This window comes from Aricia agestis, chromosome 4 (genome assembly GCF_905147365.1).
Source record: "Aricia agestis chromosome 4, ilAriAges1.1, whole genome shotgun sequence".
Classification (NCBI taxonomy): domain Eukaryota; kingdom Metazoa; phylum Arthropoda; class Insecta; order Lepidoptera; family Lycaenidae; genus Aricia; species Aricia agestis.
The window spans coordinates 332,279-352,941 of NC_056409.1; the positions used below are offsets into that span (position 1 = coordinate 332,279).

The 20,663-nt window shown below is 37.2% G+C and overlaps 1 protein-coding gene across 1 annotated transcript; it reads right to left on the minus strand.

Annotated features, from left to right (window-relative positions):
* Positions 1-862: 862 nt before the first annotated feature.
* LOC121726412 (tRNA:m(4)X modification enzyme TRM13 homolog) lies at positions 863-19,985 on the minus strand. Its single transcript, XM_042113761.1, has 7 exons — positions 19,616-19,985; positions 10,250-10,287; positions 8,409-8,599; positions 8,138-8,332; positions 7,517-7,804; positions 5,852-5,988; positions 863-1,232 (listed from the first exon to the last, which is right to left on the minus strand). The coding sequence occupies exons 1-7, from the start codon at positions 19,769-19,771 to the stop codon at positions 984-986; spliced, it is 1,254 nt and encodes a 417-aa protein (XP_041969695.1). The 5' UTR covers positions 19,772-19,985; the 3' UTR covers positions 863-983.
* Between the last annotated feature and the right edge of the window lie 678 nt (positions 19,986-20,663).

The window sequence follows — 20,663 nt, forward strand, 5'->3', positions numbered from 1 at the left end:
AAGTACACATAATTAAGAATTTTGTAAAAAATTCAAGTGCTTTTCTGTGACATGAGTGGTATCGAGCAAAAAAAGGATAAAAAAAGTTTGTGGTACATGTAATTTTATTTTGTTTTTAGTATTTACAGTTATAGCGGCGCGGCAACAGAAATACACAATCTGTGAAATTTCAGAAGTCTTATGTAGTCCCGTTTTTACCCTTTGGGTACGGAACCCTAAAACAGTACAAAATATAGACTAACATTTTCAATGCTAAAGTATCGGCTATAGAAACATTGGTGTTACTGCTACTGGGCCTACAAGACCAATGAAATTAAAAGTGTCCAGGAAAGTTTACGAATTTGTAACAGTCTGAAATCAGAATGACCATACCTACATATTTCTTGAAGAGGATTAAGCTTTAGTACTAGTACGTACGTACTTTACCTAGAATCTGTAAATGGTGGGGTCAGGTTAAATTTTTATTTGATTTACATCGCATTTGTGTATATTGTTATAGACATTATAATTAAGTTAACATTGTCTATCCCGTGCAATTATTATTTTGCACACAGCGCATAATGCGGAGAATGGAGGTGGAGGCGAGTCTGTCGGTTGTCTTAAGTTCGAACTTCATATTATTATTTACATTTTTAATGATAACACTTATTATAAATAAACGAATATATTTATTGCAGTTGTTTTATTTATAGAATATTGACCGGCAGATATAATATTTATTAATGATATTTTGGGCACCGGTCTAATAACATTCAGGCAGAAAGTATTTTTTTAACCAATTATATGGGCGAGTTTTCGTTCGGCGGAGAAAATAGAATCCCTTTTCGAGCATGAGTCATGACTTTATATAAAACCACTTCCGAGAGATACAAATTTTTAATCGCAACGTAAATAATAATTAAATTATAATTATCGAAAACAAAAATCTTAGAAAAATATAATTCGTAAGACGAAGTGAGGCCGACTATAATACAGTAGGTGCGTCACCGCGCCGGCGCGGCCGCCTCGCGGCTCGCCACGATGCATACGTTCTCGGGCGTGACGCGCGGCGACACGAACCACACGAGCCGCGCCCTGAATCCGCGCTCGCGCAGGTACTGCACGCGGCCCCAGTCCAGCACCGCCTTCGCGCGGCGCCCCGTCTCCGCCCGCCCCGCCCCCCCGCCGCCGCACGTGGCCCACGACACCACGCCCAGAAGCACGTCCAACTCCTCGGCGCCGAACCCGTGCGTCTGACGACAGTACGAACATTTAAATATTTTACTCGACGAACGTCAATGCTGAACTCCAAAGTCGGTGAACTAGTAGTTTAGACTAGTCTTCAGAGCGTGACAAAGAACTTGTACTTCAAAAAGTAGGGGTCCTTATTTTTTGTAGTATAATCTATACTATAATATTATAAATGCGAAAGTATCTCTGTCTGTCTGTCTGTCTCGCTTTCACGCCAAAACTACTGAACCGATTGTAATGAAATTTTGTACACAGATAGTCTAAAGCCTGAGAAAGGACATAGGCTACTTTTTAACTGGAAAAAAGGGTTGTAAGGGGGTGAAAATGCGTAAATTTGTTCAAATTAAGTTAGTTCCAAAAACTCAACAGATGGCGCCAAGAGTCGCTTAGATCGCGCTATCGCTTGCTCATAATATGTATTTCTATAAGAGGTGGTACCATGATGAGTTACATTTTTCGATTCTTTCGATTGTTATACACGTTATTAATAATTAATAACTCACCTACTAACATAGATATCAGAAACATCAAACAACAGCGCCAAAACTACTGAACCGATTGTAATGAAATTTTGTACACAGATAGTCTAAAGCCTGAGAAAGGACATATGCTACTTTTTTAACTGGAAAAAGGGGTTGTAAGGGTGTTTATGCGTTAATTTAGATGGCGCCAAGAGTCGCCTAGATCGCGCTATCGCTTGTTCATACGTATTTCTATAAGAGGTGGTACCATGTTGAGTTAAGTTTTTCGATTCTTTCGATTGTTATACGCGAACTCACCTACCAACATAGATATCAGAAACAACAGCCTACCAATAATAAATACTAAATAGTTTATGGGTAAAGCTAAAGTTGTGTAATGCAGCTAAGTTGTGTAAAGCTAAATAAGCTTTTTAAAGGAGACTGGTCACGAACCATACAAAATTTACCCACGTCCGACACGAAAGAAACATATCTCATTGTTTTTGTTATATTATGGGTATCCAGGATATGTAATTTTTATATTCAATATCAGTGGCTAACATGTTATTTTATTGCTTTCTTTTTTCTACGGGCGCAGTATGAAAAGTGCAATTATTGAGCAATTTTATTCAATATCATTGGCTAATATATAAATGCACTTATTAGATGTAGAATGCAATCACGACATATTTCTTCAAAAACATACTATTACACTTATGTAATGTACTATCGAGGAAATTGATTCCTAGGCAGTTGACAGACCTACGTCACAGTATAGCAATATTACATATCCCTACAGTACTTGCGCAGAGCAACGGAGGGGTACCCGCGGGGAAGCGGGCGGCGCGGGCCCGCGTACACAAACTCGCGGCGTTTGTATACCTGCGCCCACAGGGGTGACGTTGGCGCGTTGTCTACGAATTTTGTGTTGTAAAACGATAACTTATCTTATAAACAATGGGATATTATAATAAATGTTCAGTGTACGGATGTAAATCTGATTCAAAAAACAAAAAAGGATTTAAATTTTCATAAATATCGGCTCACAGTTTACACTAATATTGTGTTGGCCTTGGCGGCATTCATTTGCATCTCTGTTTTATTGTTTACGTTGTAAGAAGTGTAATAAATTAAAAATCTGTCAAATACCCTGTTACATACTAATTAGTACCTACCTAGCTAGGTACACACACCAAGTGTAACATTTTGTCCTTTGGACCGCCCTTACCGCGCACGTAATAAGAGTTTTAACCAGGGATGTTAGACGGCCACTTGGATACGCCTGTGCTCCGCTCCGGCGCTGCGAACACTGATGACAAACTGTGTCGGAAGTCGCATCCCAGTGGAAAAAAATAATATTATAATTTCGTATACTGTTAATAGAGGGCAGTAATCATCGAACGCACAGAAGAAATATCATTTTGAACTGCATTATCTTTTTGATATTATACTGCATAATTCGGGTATAAAATGTAAAATATATTGAAAAAAAATAGATAAATGATTCATAACGAAGATTTTTATAAGAAACGAGGGTTCGTTTGCTTAACCAAACAATAGAAAAGAAGTCCGAAGTAAACAAATTGAGATTTCGAAAAAACATTTTTACACACAACATAACTGTTTATCGAGACTGCTTGCTATAAAAAAGTTTTATATTATAAAGGAAATTTGATTGGAATATTTTTTTACATGCATCTTTGAAATTTGCCGATTATTCTATATGGTCAGTGTATTTTGGTCGGTCAAGGGCCAATCTTGGTATTTTTGCGTACAAGACCAAGTAGTATGTGTACCAAGAAATTGGTACGTCTGACGTCCCTGGTTTTGAAGTACTTCTCTTACACCTGACGTGTGATTAATTATTGGATATTTTATATATTCGAAATTTCGAATGCGACTTCATTGTTAATCCTTCGATCGTGATTCGTGGATCCTTGGAAATCTATTGTTATTCTATTGTGTCTCCCTCACCGGTGAGCTTATGGGGCTTGATGGGTTAATCAAATTTTTAAATAGAGAACTCAAATCATTTATAAATAAAGTTTCACGTAAATATCTGGCAGTACGACATAATATGTAAATAATAAATATAACACGCTGATTAAACAGATTAAATGATAACACTTGCATTGCAAGCACAATATTTTATTTTTATTTTATTTCCCGTTCCGTGGCAACCCTGGCATATCTGCTCGATACCTGTCATCGGTGGCGGCCTCGTGCGACATCAAAGGCGTTTCGTTACTGTAGGGACTAATATTGCTATACTTTGCCTACGTCATTTGGTTGGGTTATGTCAATTCAATACGTTAGTCGTAATTGTAGGTCCGCCATGTGCCTAGGAATCAACTTCTCTGATTATACAATCCCACCATTGATGGAAAATATTCTATTAATATGGATTATATCAACTAGGATGGGAATCTCGTTTTCATGTTCATTAGCTAAAGAAAAACTTACTTAGGTATCTATAGGTTTATCTCGCCCTCAGTGTTATAATTATCGCGCGTGATGAAATATAACATGCTGCCGAGACAGGACGTTTCTAATTGTTTGAAACTCGATGGGCATACTAGTAGAAGTTATCATCATGAAAAAACCTTTTTTTAATGTACCTACCTAGGTAAACAATAATATTTATAATGGTTTTATATTTTTATTTAGGCACGGTGTAAAATAATATATTTCTAAGTGTTAGCCACTGATTTTGAAAATTACAGCTTTGTAGGTCCTATAGTCTCCGAGGAAAACCGCGGACAGACAGATAGCCAGACGGACAGACCCCAACTATAACGGTTTCTTGTTGACTACGGAACCCTAAAAAAGGATACAATCGTCAATAGAAACACGACAATCGAAACGATAGCAAATGACCGGTTTACATATTTTAGTGTTACCAGTCACAAAAACCTAAGATATATTCTAACCTATCAACTCCCAAGCGGATTAAATATATAACCAAATAATTGATTTCTTAAAAATTATTGAAACTGTAGAAAAACGTTTATATACGATTCTAAGCCGAAGTTCGTTTTACAAGTTTAACAAGTTCATATTGATAAATTATTACAAAGCTGAGAAATGTATTTAATTTTCTATGAAAAAAATAAACAAATGAGCTGGCAAGATGAGACACAAGGATTAAGGACACACCCCACCAGGAATGCTCTCGCTAGGACCGCCTTTCCCAAAGTGGGTCATAGCGCCCCTTGTGGGCGCTGAAAGTCTCAAGGGTTGGTGTGGGACCCACAATAAAATGGAGGTATTATGTAGAGGCTTGGGGGGTGATTTATTTCATCTGGGTGCATTTTAAATTGAAACAATGGGGGCGCTAAAACATAATTTTTACTCAAAGTGGGCAGTAGACAAAATAGGTTTGGGAACTACTGGCTTAGAGGGTAGATAGCGAAAAAATACCTACCGTAACGATAAGAGATTAGATCTCATTTTTATACAGTGTGTAACAAAAATAAGTGATAATACTTTACCAAATTTTTTTTTTCACTTTTGTATGGGCAAGGGCCTGAGCGTCACGAGTTTCCCCATACAAAAGTGAAAAAAAATTTTGGTCTTTCAGCGCTGCTACTTTCACAGTGAACTCTCTACAAGGAACACGTACACACCCTAGGGTATTATCATTGCGTGGCAGGCGGTGAATGACTTTGCCCAGGATGTCATCACTGCAAAGGAGGAGGCCGAGCGCAGGAGAGAACGGGAGGCGTTCGACCCCTTGAGACGGCCGAGGAGAAGACGCGCACCACGGAGTGGCCGCAGCGCCTTTTCTTAGCTAGGATACTCGGGGTGGTAGTGTGGGGCCACCGTGTGGGCTTTTCTAGGCCACCTCGCGAGGCGACCTAGAAAAGCCTGCATGTTTTGATGGGTCTGACACGTGGGGTTGATCGTGCCCGTAACTTTGCCTAAGCGGTGAGCGGAGCACCATGGGGTTTTAGTGGGTAGTTCCTCGGAGAGTCCCACATACCCCGGCCGATGTCCCCAATCCGCCGGGGATGCGTAACGCATTTCCCCATGTAAAAAAAAAGGGTATTATCACTTATTTTTGTTACACCCTGTATAAAAGAGGCGCAGCCCGGTATAAATAAAACAAAAAAAAAAACCAGACCGGCGTGCAGAGATGCGGTGCGGCGCGGCCGTATTACCTGCAGTGTGTGCGTGGCCACGTAGTGGGCGGGGTGCACGCGATGGTGGCAGCACGTGGCCAGCACCGCCCCCGCCACGCGCCCCGCCCCCTCCCCGCCCGCCTCCTGCGCCGCCACCAGCGCGCGCAGCGCAAAGTCTACCGGCAATAGTAATAGAAGACATTGTTATTAGTTATTGCAATTTAAAAAGAAACCGCACAGTTCCGGATGGAAGAAGCTGTTCCAATGTCGAGTCGAGTGTACATTTTTATAACTTCATGCTATATTAAAAATGAAAGACAAGTGCCCCGATGGGCACCTTCGTACACTTAAATGCGACCGCTTTGGAAATAACATCTGTGAAAATATTTACACGTTCTAAACTAGAGATCTGTTTTCGAGATTATGATGATTTATATGTAACATTATGCAATACAAATTGCATAATGTTACATACATCATCATAATATTAAAATGATAATAAAAGTTCTCGCTTCTTAAAACAGTTTTTAACTTTTTAACCCTTTAACCGCCGAGCTTAAAATCAATTGTCGTGCCTGTAGCGCCGGCACCATAAATCGAAAAATGTATACCTACAACAAATAGTGATGTGCAATATTTATCTTTTTCGATGTCGATAATTTATTTCTTAATTTATAATTTATATAAAGTATAAACTGATATCTAGTATTTGAATCCATAATGTTGTTAGTAAATATACAACGCTGGCAAAAACATTAGATAAAAACAGCTTGAATAGAGAAGTGTCATAATTCCCGATATTTGTAATTACATTTCAAATAATATTAATTTCATAGTTTCCAGAAATATAAATAATTGAGTTGTTTAAATATATAACTTACTACAAATATAGATTTTAAATAGTAGATCGATATCCCATTACCTTTACACGCATACAATTTCATCTAAATGTCGCAGCAGACAGACAGATAGGAAAGCGTTACTTTGTAATTTATTGTAATTTTATTTCTAATTTAAGTATCCACTATAATCACATTTATCGATAGCATCATTATAAGCACAACACTAGTGGAAAATTCTAGAAGGCGGCACTCGCTTATGACGTCAGGAGCGGTCGTCTTTTTCCGACCGTGGCGCAGTGTGTGCTGATAACATTCGTTTCTAAACATGCAGGCTAAGGATGGGAATCGTCAATTCAATCACTGAAATTTTTATACTATATTTATTATAAATTAAGTAAAACAAACAAGTTTATTTGTTCAGTAACCATTGCTTTATTTGTTTTATAATAAATTAGTTAGTAAAAACAGAAATGTTCTAATTTATGTGGATTTTGTATCAGTAAATCATTGCTTATGTCCCGTCCCTGCTGTCGGATTTTTCCGACTCAGGCGTTGGACATCAATACACTTTTCTAAGAATATTTTCGGTAATTTATTTAACTTTAGACATTATTTTTAGGTCTTCCAATTAAGAAACTAAAGTGTAATCAATTGTTTCGTTAACTATTTACCAAGTATAAACATTATTTTAATATAATACAGTGCTATCAAACAAAAAAGGCAGATTAACCGAGTAGTGGTACTGGTCGTAAATATCCGACCTTGGCGAAATGGGCACGAAAATATTTGTCGGATTATTCCGACCTTGGCGGCTAAAGTATTAAATATATTCAATTAATGCAATGATCGGAATGCAACTGACCGGTGGCGGCGCCGCACAGATGCTTCGCGAGTCCCACGACGTTGTCGGCGGCGCGCACGGCGGGCACGTGCGCCAGGGACACGTGCGCCAGGTCGTGGCGGAGGCGCGTGAGCGCGGGCGAGTCGCGGGGGGCGGGCGAGGCGCGGGGGGCGGGCGAGTCGCGGGGGGCGGGCGCGGCGAGGCGGTCGCGCTTGTGTCGCAGCGCCGCACGCTCCAGCAGCACCACGCCGCCGCCGCCGGCGCCGCCGCCCGCAGTCCACGTGCGGCACGCGTACACGCCCAGCTGACCTGCACGTTATCCGTACTATAATATTATCCATACTTCCATACTAATATTATCAATGCAAGTGTGTCAGTCTGGCCGCCGGTCTGATACCTCTTCGCGCCCAACCGATTTTGCTGAAATTTGGTATCGAGGTACAAGTCCCAGCGAAGAATTTTTCAAAAAATGTACGGTTCCCGCGCGAAAAACGAATTTTGGCGCAACAGAGTTGCGGACGTCTTCTAGTATTATTATAGTATAGCTACATAAGTTGAGTTCCCCTCGACCCTTGCAATGAGCCAGGCAAGTCGGTCAGTAGTCACTAGTCAGTAATTTGGCCATGGAATATGGATGCAAACCTTTTCCGGCGCCCAGGTCGATATAGCAGGTGTTGGGTTGCACGAGGCCGGCACCTTCCACCAGGTGGAGCAGGCTGGACACCTGCCGCAGGTGCCGCCGGGAACTCTCCGACCTCCCATCCTCGCTGAACTCCTCCATCACAATGCTGTGAATAGGTTTTTCAGTCGCCTCCGTTATGCTGTCGATCAGATACTCTGAAAACAAATATGTACTTATAAAATTACCTAATCGTAACTTGTAATAAAGGTAGGTAATTCGATTGTCACCTACCATTGTAGAAGGAATTAATTTTGTCAACAACTCCGATCAGGGTCTCCGGGGGCACCTGTGTGAGGGGCCGGTGTTGGTAGTCTCCCTCTGAGGATCCGAGGTTCACATTATGTATGATATATTCTGGCCCATCTTGGTGTCTGGCATTGCAAATTTTTAAGTGTTTTTCCAGTTTGCTTGCATAACATGTACTGTGAAGATATAAAATTGAATTATTTAATCTTATTTATTTATTTATTTAAATGAGGCTACGTAGGCCCATACAATATATACCTTAATGACTAACATACATAAAAATTATATAAACTTAACAACTACACGTTATCACGAATTAACGGCGACGTGACGCGCGCTTCATTCCGGAGTCTCCCCCGGAACCTTCGGTAAACCACATCAGTCGGCCAGAATTCCTCCGCTTCAAAGGTCGGGAGAAGATGCGTCGGTACACTCACCACAAAGGAACTGAAGTTGACCTTGTGGCGAGACTGCAGACGAAATGTTATATGATATATCTTTAAACGAGCAATTCTTGTATATATATATTTACTATTGGAATCTCGGAATCGGCTCCAACGATTTTCATGAAATTTAGTATACAAGATGTTAGTGTAAACACCGTTATCCTTGAAACCATCAAATGAGCCCGTCAAAATGAACAACTTTTTCTATGAGAACAATGCTGGGAACTCAAAAAAATTCGTCTTCATACTCATACAAATTGCCGATCCGGGCATCCGTATGGGTATGAAGACGGCATTGTTCTCATAGAAAAAGTTGTTCAATTTGACGGGCTCATTTGATGGTTTCAAGGATAACGGTGTTTACACTAACACACTGTATACGGGGTTTCGGGGGCGAAAAAACGATCTACCCAGGAATCATTTTTAGAAAATGTATTTTTATTCGTGTTTTATCGATAATCGATAAACTGAAAAATATGACTATTCCTGATATCTATTGGCGAATAATAATACTATTTTGTGAGCAACTAATTGCTTTAACGACACAACAACAGCTAAAGCTATTCCAGCAGATGGCGTTGTTAAGTAACACGAAGTCAAGTGTTTGCTATACCGAGCAAAGCTCGGTCATCCAGATACTATTAATAAGCACTTTTAATACACAAAAAAGGCTCAGTTTCCATATGGCAGGCATTAACATTTTTGGCATCAAACCGGTACCTCCAGTAATAAAAAACAATAACGGTACTTAATTGACTATTACAAATTCAAAATACAATGTAGGTATGCTTTTTCATTTAATTTATATTGTGTCTCAATATTTATCTGCAGAAGAGTAGAATACAGTATCTTTGTTGCAAGTATGTAATGTTAGGAAGCATACCCATACTACGTGACCTACTTTTTAAGATTTTTGACACGACGAATTTGACGTTTTTGTATGATAGAAGCGTTAGTTCCTTTTCTCGCCACGTTCATAAACAGCCTAGTCGAACTCTAGTAAATGATCACCAAGCTTGACAGCTTCACCAAACTTCAAAATGCCTGACAAGTGCCTGTTTTTCTAATTACTGTTGGCTATTGCCTATAAATAACCATAATATATGCCAGTGTCAAGTATTAAATGGCGAGAAAAATCGTATGACGTTTCTCTCGGCGAAATTGACTACGTGACAAAACTCTAGACCCCCTCCCCCCTTCTGTGACCGAGCGTAGTATTTTGAAGACCCCCCCCCCCCTAAATGGGTTACGTAGTATGGGTATGTTCCCTTACGAAGGTCTTAACAAGATGTGCAATTAAAAAATAAACATTTAAGTAGGTGTTAATATTAACAAGTGGTACATTATAACAATAAGACATAGTACAAATAATTAACTTACTGTTTCGGATCATTAGGACAAGGTATCCTTTTTGTATCCTGAAAAAGAAATTGAATTAAATAAACAATTTATTGCCCTAAGTTTTGGGACTAAGTACATACGGTAGTTAAAAATGAAGTTCAGTGCCGAGAGGGTGAGCGAGTCACAGACGACCGGAAGGGGGACACTAAAATCATTCAATTCACAAATGGTGCGCCGTCCAACTCGCACTTGGCCGATTCTATTACTTAGAAAAACTGATTACAGCGCAAGTACCGTAATTTGTGGTAAATAGGGATCCAAGGATGAATAGGGACAAAACCAAGAACCGTTTTCAACATCAAAAATTAGTTGCCATTTCATCGCTTTTTTAAATAGTTTTTAAGGTACCTAACAGTAGAATTCTTTGCCGTTTTGATGGTAACACTAAACATGTACGAAATTAGCCAAGTTATCCAAAAACACTTTTCAAAATAACTCCTCGAAGCGCCAGTTTACAAGGGAAGAATAACTTTGCTCTGTTATTGAAATACTCAGTGTATGAATGTAATTTTGTCGCAAATGTATTAGTTAAGTGTTTGGGCTATGATATACACTAAAGGTAAGTATTTTAATATATTTCTTGCAATGATATTTAGCGAATTCCAAACACACAAACTTTTTATTGTTTTTGAGGTGAATAGCAATGAAAGAGTCGTCAATGGGGATGAAAACGAGTAGAATTGGGACGACGTATAGATGAATAGGGACGCCGTAGAGGTGAATAGGAACAGCTCTGTAGGGTTGGCACTAATCATTTTAAATGTTTTTCTGAGTTATTTTCACATTTATTTGTTTATTTACTCTTTATTGCAAAAATTAAAGTACTATTGGAAGACTTAATGCCATAATATGTCATTCTCTAGTTTCATTGGCGGGGTAGATTACGTAGATTAAATGGCGAAAAATAAAATATACCTAAGTAATATAGGTATTGAATATTTTGAAAAATAATACTTGGGACGTGATTTACAATCGATATGGAAGCCAAAAATATAGTTTGTAGAATTTTTGTCTGTTTGTCTGTATGTATGTCCGGGATAAACTCAGGGCACAAGTTACAATATTTTCCGTTTTTTGCTCATATCACTAAAACGGTGCGTTGTAGAAAAAAAAATCGATACATAATGAAAGATCATAAAATTTTCTACAAATTTCTCCTTTACATATAAGTAAAGGAGAAATTTGTAGAAGTTTCCAATATAATTTTTTATATTGGAAACTTCTACAAATTTCTCCTTCAAAGAGAGAGACTCTTCCAAAGTGGTAAAATGTGTGTCCCCCCCTCTAACTTCTAAAGTAGGGGTATGATAAGTCTAACAAAAATATATGATATACATTACTATAAAAACTACCAACGAAAATTGGTTTAAACGGTATCTAGCTAGTAGTTTTTTTATATACGAGCCTTATAATTTCATAAAAAATAAACCTTATTGTTGCTTCGGAACCCTTCATGCAGTATAGACATAACAACCAGTAGTTCGACTGCAAAGAAACGGACAGGTTTCAATATCTGTCAAATTCGTCGGGTTTCACTAGGATTATGAACGGAATGTGCCTCGCGCTGGCTGATATAATTTATTTTTAAATATTTAAAATAAAGATTTCAAAATTGGATTCTGACAGTTTTAATCGCATGTGCCAAAACACAAACAACAATACGACCAAAGAGGAACACGTCCAGCGAATATGTCATAGTTTTAAATTCGTAGGTAACAAGTTAACAGCCCTAGCGACGATTTTCGTCATAATACGTCAAAGGGGTTTGGGTAAATATTGGCGTCATTTTGAAATTTCTCGGCCACTCACCAAACCGGCATATTATGAAAGAACATATCAAGGGGAGTAAACTTTATTATGGGGGACATATAGCTAAACTATATCGGAGCCGAGATATTAGGCATTTTAAGTTCGTATTTTCAACTAAAAGTAAATTCAATCATAACATGAATACTCAGGAAAATAAAAAAAAACCGGCATTATTTATTAGCTTAAAGCCTTCCTCGATATATGGGCTATCCAACACAAAATAATTTTTCAAATCGAACAAGCAATTCCTGAGATTAGCACTTTCAATCACACAAACACTTCAGCTTCATAATATTAGTATACAGGTTATAATAAAACTAAGTGATAATACTTTAGGGTGTGTACTGTGTATGAGTCTCGTGTATAGAGTTTAGTGTAAAAGTAGTAGCGCTGAAAGAGAACATTTTTTTTTCACTTTTGTATGGGGAAACTCTTAATGCCAGGGCGCTTGCCCATGCAAATCACAAAAAAAAAGTCTTTCAGCGCTGCTTCTTTCACAGTGAACTCTATACAAGAGACACATAATAATATATACTCTAACTAAAGTATTACGTAAACGTAAAGTAGTACGAACACACAGAGCCAGCGAACCTTGTCGAGGGGACACACTATACAGACAACATAAATCCCCTACTCGATACTAGATGACGTTAGGTGCGCGAGAACATGCTCGAACTTTGTAGAAACATTCCACACTTGTTTAAAATAAAATAAATAAAAAACTCTTTATTCAAACAAACAAAACAGATCAATTTACACACGTTACAAAAACAGAAATAGTTTGAATTGGCGGCCTTACTGCTGGAAGCAGTCTCTACCAGGCAACCATAAAATATAACTAAAAATATTTAAAATAAAAATAAGATAAGATACTATTAGTATATAAATAAATAAATATAATACACAAATAAATATAATAGATACTTTATACCGAATAAAATAAATACATATAAGTAATATAATAATATGAATCGAAGAAGAGGATAAATCGTAAGGGTTTAAGAGTTTGCAGCTAAATCTAAGTAATATTGTTTGAGTCTTTTTTTAAAATTATCAATAGATTTGGACTTATGTATGCTTTCGGGTAAAGAATTCCACAGACGAATAGCAGAGACGGTGAAGGAAGAGTCATAGAAGTTAGTGTTGTGGGAAGGGAAGGCAAGAGTTAATTTATTGGCTGAGCGAAGTGTAGGATGCTTGTGTCCAAGAAAGGTAAAGTTTTGTTTGAGGTAAGCAGGAGTTTTGGGATTAAATAGAATATTAAAAAGAAGATGAAGAATATGTGTATTCCGACGCAACTTAACAGGTAGCCACTTTAGCTCTGTCCGGTAGTTAGATATGTGATCGTATTTTCTCAGACCAAAGATGAATCGGATGCAAAGATTTTGCAGGCGTTCAAGGGAAGAAAGAAGTTGATCATTTAGATCACTGTAGCAGACATCTGCGTAATCTAGGATGGGAAAGAGTAGAGCGTGAACTAATGAGATTTTGGTTGATACAGGAAGGAAGTAACTGAGGCGTCTGAGAGAAGCAGTGGCAGCGAGGAGCTTCTTGCGGAGTTCTTGAGTTTGTGTGTTCCATGAAAGACTGCGGTCAAAGTATATACCGAGGTTGCGAACGGAGGAGCTATAGGGGATGATAGCCCCGTCAAGAATTATTTCTGGTAAGTTAGCCCAGTCGACTTTAGCAATCAGCTGCCTGCTACCAATGATGATGCACTGGGTTTTTTTCGGGTTGAGATTAAGACCGTAATAATTGCTCCACTTTAGTATTTCTGACAAGTCAGTATTAAGTTGAGCAATCACGTTAGAAAGTGAGGAAAGTAAGGCCTGTCTATAGATTTGTAAGTCGTCTGCATACATATGGTAGAAAGAAGAAATTATTTGTGAAACAGAGTTTATGAAAATGGAAAATAGAAGAGGAGATAACACGCTACCTTGGGGCACGCCTGCAAATACATCACACCATGAGGAAATTTTATTGTCAATTTTAACACGCTGCCGGCGTCCTTGTAGGAAGCTGCGGAACCAGTTGACGGCCTCAGGAGATAGATTGAGCGATCTAAGAAGGAGTAATAAGATGTCATGGTCTACTGTATTGAAAGCATTGCTAAAGTCCAAAAGGATGAGAATAGTTAGATTTTGGTTATCCATGCCATGACGAATGTCATCAGTAATTTTAACTAAGGCTGTAGAAGTACTATGGCCGGGGCGAAAACCTGATTGCAGAGGATTTAATATATTATTTAAATTAAGGAAAGAGCATAGTTGTTGCTGTACTAAACGTTCAAGGATTTTCGAGAGGAAAGGAAGTATTGAAATTGGGCGGTAATCAGAGAAAGATAGGGGACTAGATTTCTTGGGCAGAGGAATTATATAAGAATCTTTCCAAGAGCTAGGAAAAGCAGAGGTTTTGAGGGAAAAATTAAGGATATGGACGAGGACTGGTGATAATGTGTCAAGCAATGGAACTATCATGTTACGCCCAATGTTGTCACTACCCACAGCCTTAGATGAAATTGACAGAACAGCCTTTTTAACATCACTGATAGATAAATCCTTAAATGAAAATGGGGGGTAATCTGGTATAGGTAAGTTAGATATAGTATGACTTGTGTGAGCTTTTTTGTGAGTATCGTAGACATGTGCGGGGTTAGCAAAATGACTATTTAAGAGATCTAAATCAATGCTGGACGAAATTGAGGTTTTAGGATCTTTGCCAACTCCAAGTGACTTTAAAAACCTCCATACTTTAGCTTGGTCACCATTTTCGACACACGATTGAATGTGACGTTTTTGCGCATCTCTGCACATTGTGTTGCAGCGATTGCGGAGTTTATTATAGGCTAATTTGTCGACATCAGAATGTGTTTGGCGTAATTTAGCTTTTGCACGATTTTTTTTATTTATTAAGGATTTAATATCGTCTGTTAGCCATGGCGCTGGAAGGTGCTTTATTTTAACAGGGCGTAACGGTGCATGTTTATCAAAGAGTTCGATGATTCTACTCTCAAATATAAAAGTTTTTTCGTCAATCGAATCAGCATTGGTTATCTCTTCCCAGTCCACATTTTCAGCATCCTCGCGGAGACTGTCTATGTCGATATTTTTAAAGGACCGATGCAAGACAACTTTGGGCTTGGTTTTAGCTAGACGAAATTTGTATGAGAGGAATATGCAGTCATGGTAAGAAAATCCTTGCGCTGGACATTGGCCGTAAGAGTCTACAAGGTGAAGTGAGGAAACAAACATAAGATCAAGAAGTGATGGTGTGGAATGAGGATAGTGATGCGTGGCTTGCAGAGGAAGAGTATTTAGATTAAATGAGTTAATGATAGAGATAAGTTTTTTAGAACGATAATCGTCTTTTAGGAGACAAGTGTTAAAATCTCCCATCAAAATAATGTGCTCATAAGAAGGAATAAATTCATCGAGCAATTTTTCGAAGGCAGTAAAATAATTGACGGAGAGATTAGGACTGTAGAATACCCCAAGCAATATTTTAGACACGCCATTTGCTATTTCTAAAATAAGGTGTTCAGTATCATCGGCTGAAGGAGGTTGTGCTGATGATCTCAAAATTTTATATTTAATATTAGATTTAAGGTAGATTGCAACCCCACCACCTGGTCTACCTATACGGTCATTTCTAATGAGATGGTAACCGGGTAAAGAGTAAGAAGTGGAAGGTAGACAGGGTTTGAACCAAGATTCGGAAATAAGGATAGCGTCAATGAATGATTGAGAGTCAAATGAGTTAAGAAGTTCGGAAAAGTGCGCCGGAATACTTTGAGCGTTCAAGTGTATAATATTAAAATTCTTTAAGTTGTTAGAGAAGTGAGAACTAAGTGTAGAAAGTAAATGATCAGAACAAGTACTGTGAAAGCTATCGTCACTGCAACTCGAGGAGCCCGAAATAGATATAAAACTATCATCTAGACATTCAAACATTGATAAAAAAAAACAAAAAAAAAAACAATATAATATTATATATAAATATAATATATACAATAACGTTATCTATATAATAATAAAATATAAATATGTATATGTATTTCTTCTTATATAATTACTTGTAACACACCAACCGACTTCACAATTTTATAAATTTAAAGAATATTTTCAAAATTAACAATAAATCTGTATATAATTCAATATAGTAGCTGCTGCTGCCTGCTATTATTCGTTATAAGAAAACAAGGCTTTATCACTTTTTCTTTTAACATAAAAAAAAGAACAAGAAACAAAGAAGAAGAAGAACCACAGAAATAAGCAAATTTGACAGCCACAAACTATTGGTATTGACAGCTGACATTTGACAGGATACATGTTCACAGTTCACACTTCACTGTAATTCTTAAATAATAATAAAGTTTGTTACAAATTAACAATCAATGTAACAAAATAAATAACAATAACAATGTTTTAGACTTGTGAGTAGCAATTATTTTGCAGCTTGTCTAAGTACACAACAAAGCTAGCACATTAAAAATTATGATCTAAATATTATGCATTACAATTTTAACCTTGTGAATAACAATTATTTTACAGCATGTTTATGTTTATAACATATTAAAGTTAGCACATTAAAAACTTATGACCTAAATTAGACTAAAACAAAAATATACATTATTATTGTGACCTGTGACATCACAAACCACAGTAATATATTTTGTGGGTTACATAATATAAAACACTAAGTAAAGTACATACTAGCTATTAACTCACAATACAGTATTAGAATGTTTTTGTTCCTTTTAATCCATATTATACTATAAATCACTTTAGACTTTAGACATAAATATGTGAATAATTAATAGAAATGTAGACTAGGCAACACAGTGAAAATATAATATAATTAAACAAGAGAATAACAGTATTTGCTGTAAATTAAAGGCTATAGAATATAAATATAATGAACTACTAACCAAGCTGCTTAGTTTTTAGGATTCTTTTGGGTCTTTTGCTGACATCGGCTACAGCTGGGGGAGTGTTATTGGACATGCTAACATTAGATTGTTGCTGGACACTTGTTTTTTCCGAATTGGCATGAGGAATTGCTTGTAGTTCTTGGAGAGATGTTATTTTGTGACGTGAGCCATCCGGAGTTGATATTATAATAATACCGTTTCTAGTCCAACAGTTTGAAATTCCAAAAATTTCTCTTGCAGCAATAAAAGTTTCGTGTCTGCTTTTGTTGAGGAATTCTGACATTGTTGTGCCTGAGCCCTTTAAGTTTGTTTTAGCGAACCAGATGGAGTCTCTAACTTGGATTTCTTGGAGCTTAACCAGAATAGGTCTGGGCACACCTTCCTTGGCCCTTCCAATCCGTTGGCTTCGTTTGATACAAGAGGAGTCAAGAGACTTTAAGTTTAATTTCATAGAGATAGTTGCCATAACAACTGCTGAAGTGTCCTCTCTGCTGTCCTCTGGGATTCCATGAAAAAGGAGCATCTTTCTTCTGCTACGCATTTGCTCCTGGTCATGAAATCTATTTAGCAATGCCACCTGGGACTGAAGATTCTGCAGAGCGGACAGAATAAAAGTCCTAAAGCACTCAAATTCTGAGGCTATGCGCGGAGTGGAGATTGTATCAGTTGTTGAAGTGGTAGCCCGGGCAAGTTCTTGTTGGAAACCCTCCATACTAGATTTGAAGACTTTGGCCAGATCATCTATGGTCTTTTGCAGACTTTCCATTTTGAAGTGAAATAAGTAGGATTTGAGTGAGTATTTTAGAGGTTATAAATTGTGAAAAATCTGTTAGGAAACTGAGGTCGGTGGTATTAGGTATTTACGCACTCATAATGTTGTAATTATTGCGGTTTTGTTAATAAACAAGAAGTAAGTGCAAAAAATTTAGCAAAAATATTTTCACACACAAAATGGCGCGTTGCGCGTTGTTTTCGGTAGGCGTCCTTTTTCACTTTCACTTAAAAAGTTATATACACTATTGCTCATGTAAGTCTAACACTGTAATTTATTAAGAGATTATATAAATTTGTAATTTAACACAAAATGAAAGTCAATTAACTACTGTAGGTATTTAGAATTATTTTTATAACGGGAGACAACAAAAGTACGTGTTGCGCGGCCGCCGATTCAGGCGCGAAAAAAGTTACTGTTTACTTGTGTGTTTACTTGTTTACGCGAATTGTGTACATTAGGGAGGGAATGTTCTCGTACAGTCTAGGGCTCGCCTCGACCCATATAAATTGTCACAGGAGGACGGGCCGAAATTCAGTTCGATACGAGCTATCATCAAGGCGACTTCGGAGTGAAAACAAGATTAGTGAGTGAACCAGTGAACCTACGACTTGGCTACGATCTAGGACAGTGATAATGCTTAGTGTATTGGACATAGTGCTTTGTGTAGACCTAGTGCTCATGAATAAAGTCTTCAAGAGAGTCAGCAGGTCTTTCTATCCAAATTCTTCGAACCCTAGCACGTAATAGTATTATCACTTAGTTTTGTTACAACCTGTAGATATAGATACAAGTACAATTCATTTCATCATTTATTTTTATTTATTCGTACATTTTAGAATGACTTAACCAACATACAACTTCTTATTACCTATAGTTAAATACTTTTAGCACAACACCCTCTTTCCAGCAATTTTTCCTTTCTTCCAAAGGTTGCCTGGAAGAGATTGCAATTTTGTAATAAGGCCGCCTTTGTGCACTCTCTTCATTTTATTATGTTCTTTATTTTATGTGTGTGTTTGTAACTGTGATGTGCGCAATAAAGTATATTCATTCATTCATTCATACAACTACGCGCCGTCATTTAATGAGTTTTTTAACTAGGTACTTATTTATGTTTCTTTTGAAAATAATGCAAATCCATTTTGTATCAAATTTCTTAAAGATTTCGTTTACGCGTTTTGATTTTTTTATATTGTTTGTGTAAGTAAATAGTTAATCTTATTACAAAACAAAGTCGCCGTTTTTCCCTTATGTCCCTTTGTTCCCTTTAATCTTTAAAACTACACAACGGATTTTGATGATTCTTTCAATGTTAGATAGCCCATTTATCGAGGAAGGCTATAGGCTATATTTTATCATGTTAAGACTAATAGGAGCGAAGAAATAGAGGAGAATGTGGAAAAAACGGGGGAAATTATTTGAAAGGGCTTATCTCGCGAACCACTGGAACAATTTTTGTTATTTGGCACAGATAAGAAGTAGACCACGTGAAGGATCATAGGCTATTGATTTTAATAATTTTTTCAGTGGCAATATATTTTATACCCGTGCGACGCCGGGGCGGGTCGCTAGTACATAATATTATAAAACAAAGTCGCTTTTTTCCCTCATGTCCCTTTGTTCCCTTTAATCTTTCAAACTACGCTACAGATTTTGATGATTCTTTCAGTGTTAGATAGCCCATTTATCTAGGAAGGCTATAATTAATTATCTAACATAGATAATTATTAAAAATAAATTATAAATGAGTAAAATATTTGCATTGAAGCGAGAAAGTGTCTGTGCGATTCAAATTTATATTATATACACGCTAGGCGGGTACTTACAATACCTGATCATCGCCGGCAGTCGGTTGAGGTTCATGCTCACCACAATATTGTTTACCAGGCCTTACTGTCATTCTACAAAGTCTTTTCTTCCTCAAAACAAAATATTGACATTGAGGCTCTCCGTTGTCTTTAAGCACTATTTTTTTATTGTCCTTCATTTTAGTTGTAGTCGTAAAAGATTAGGTTTTAAATTTCTCTCGACCATCTCAAATTCTAGTCATTGATAACAAAGATGTCATCATGTCATAACTGATACTGAATCTGATAACCACCATTGTCTTTTTCCTTATTCATTGTTAACCAACAATAAAAACAGAACTGCTAAAAAGAGCGTTTTCACACGAGACACGACACGTCACGACAAAATGCGGACTCTGTGATGCGGCACTGACGACTCCGGGCGCCATACACACAGATTACTAGTATATATTTGTAGAGCCATACATTTCTATGTACCGTTTTCACACGGAACGACACCGCACAGCATGACACACGATTTTTAGACGACAATCCGCTATGTCGTCACGTTTTTTGTCTACAGATAATATATAAATAAATTCTTTATTGAAAAATTGTTAAATAAATAATAAATCGTAATCTAACAGCCTACAAAACTGCATAGTGGTTTGCCGGCGAGCATTACGCCGCCATATTACATTTTACATCATAAGTTTAGTAGGTACTTATTTTATGGTAATAATTAATATATAATATTATTATATATTATGTCCATATTATGATACTATACTATACATAATATAATATATGACTACGTTTTATAATAAGCTACTATCTTAGGTACAAACCCCAACAATAATATAGATAACATATTTTTAAGAACTAATAGTTAGTAGTTAACTAAATTTTAACTTATTAATTGCATGTTAATACAAAATTTAGTAGCGAGTAGCAAGTTCAAATTTAGTTAAGTACTTAAGTATAAAGTCATAAGTTAAAATTTAGTTGACTACTTATCTACTTAATACATGTAAACCAGCCATAAGTGAATGCGGTGTCGTCGCAGAAGTCGTCGCTCGTGTGAAAACGTCC

Coding starts and splice junctions, on each gene's coding strand:
- LOC121726412 (XM_042113761.1), bottom strand. CDS start 19,771: ATGAAGGACAATAAAAAAATAGTGCTTAAAGACAACGGAGAGCCTCAA. Junction 10,288..19,615: donor CGACTGCCGGCGATGATCAG/GTATTGTAAGTA, acceptor TTTCTTTTTCAG/GATACAAAAAGGATACCTTG. Junction 1,233..5,851: donor TGGCCACGCACACACTGCAG/GTAATACGGCCG, acceptor TACTGTCGTCAG/ACGCACGGGTTCGGCGCCGA.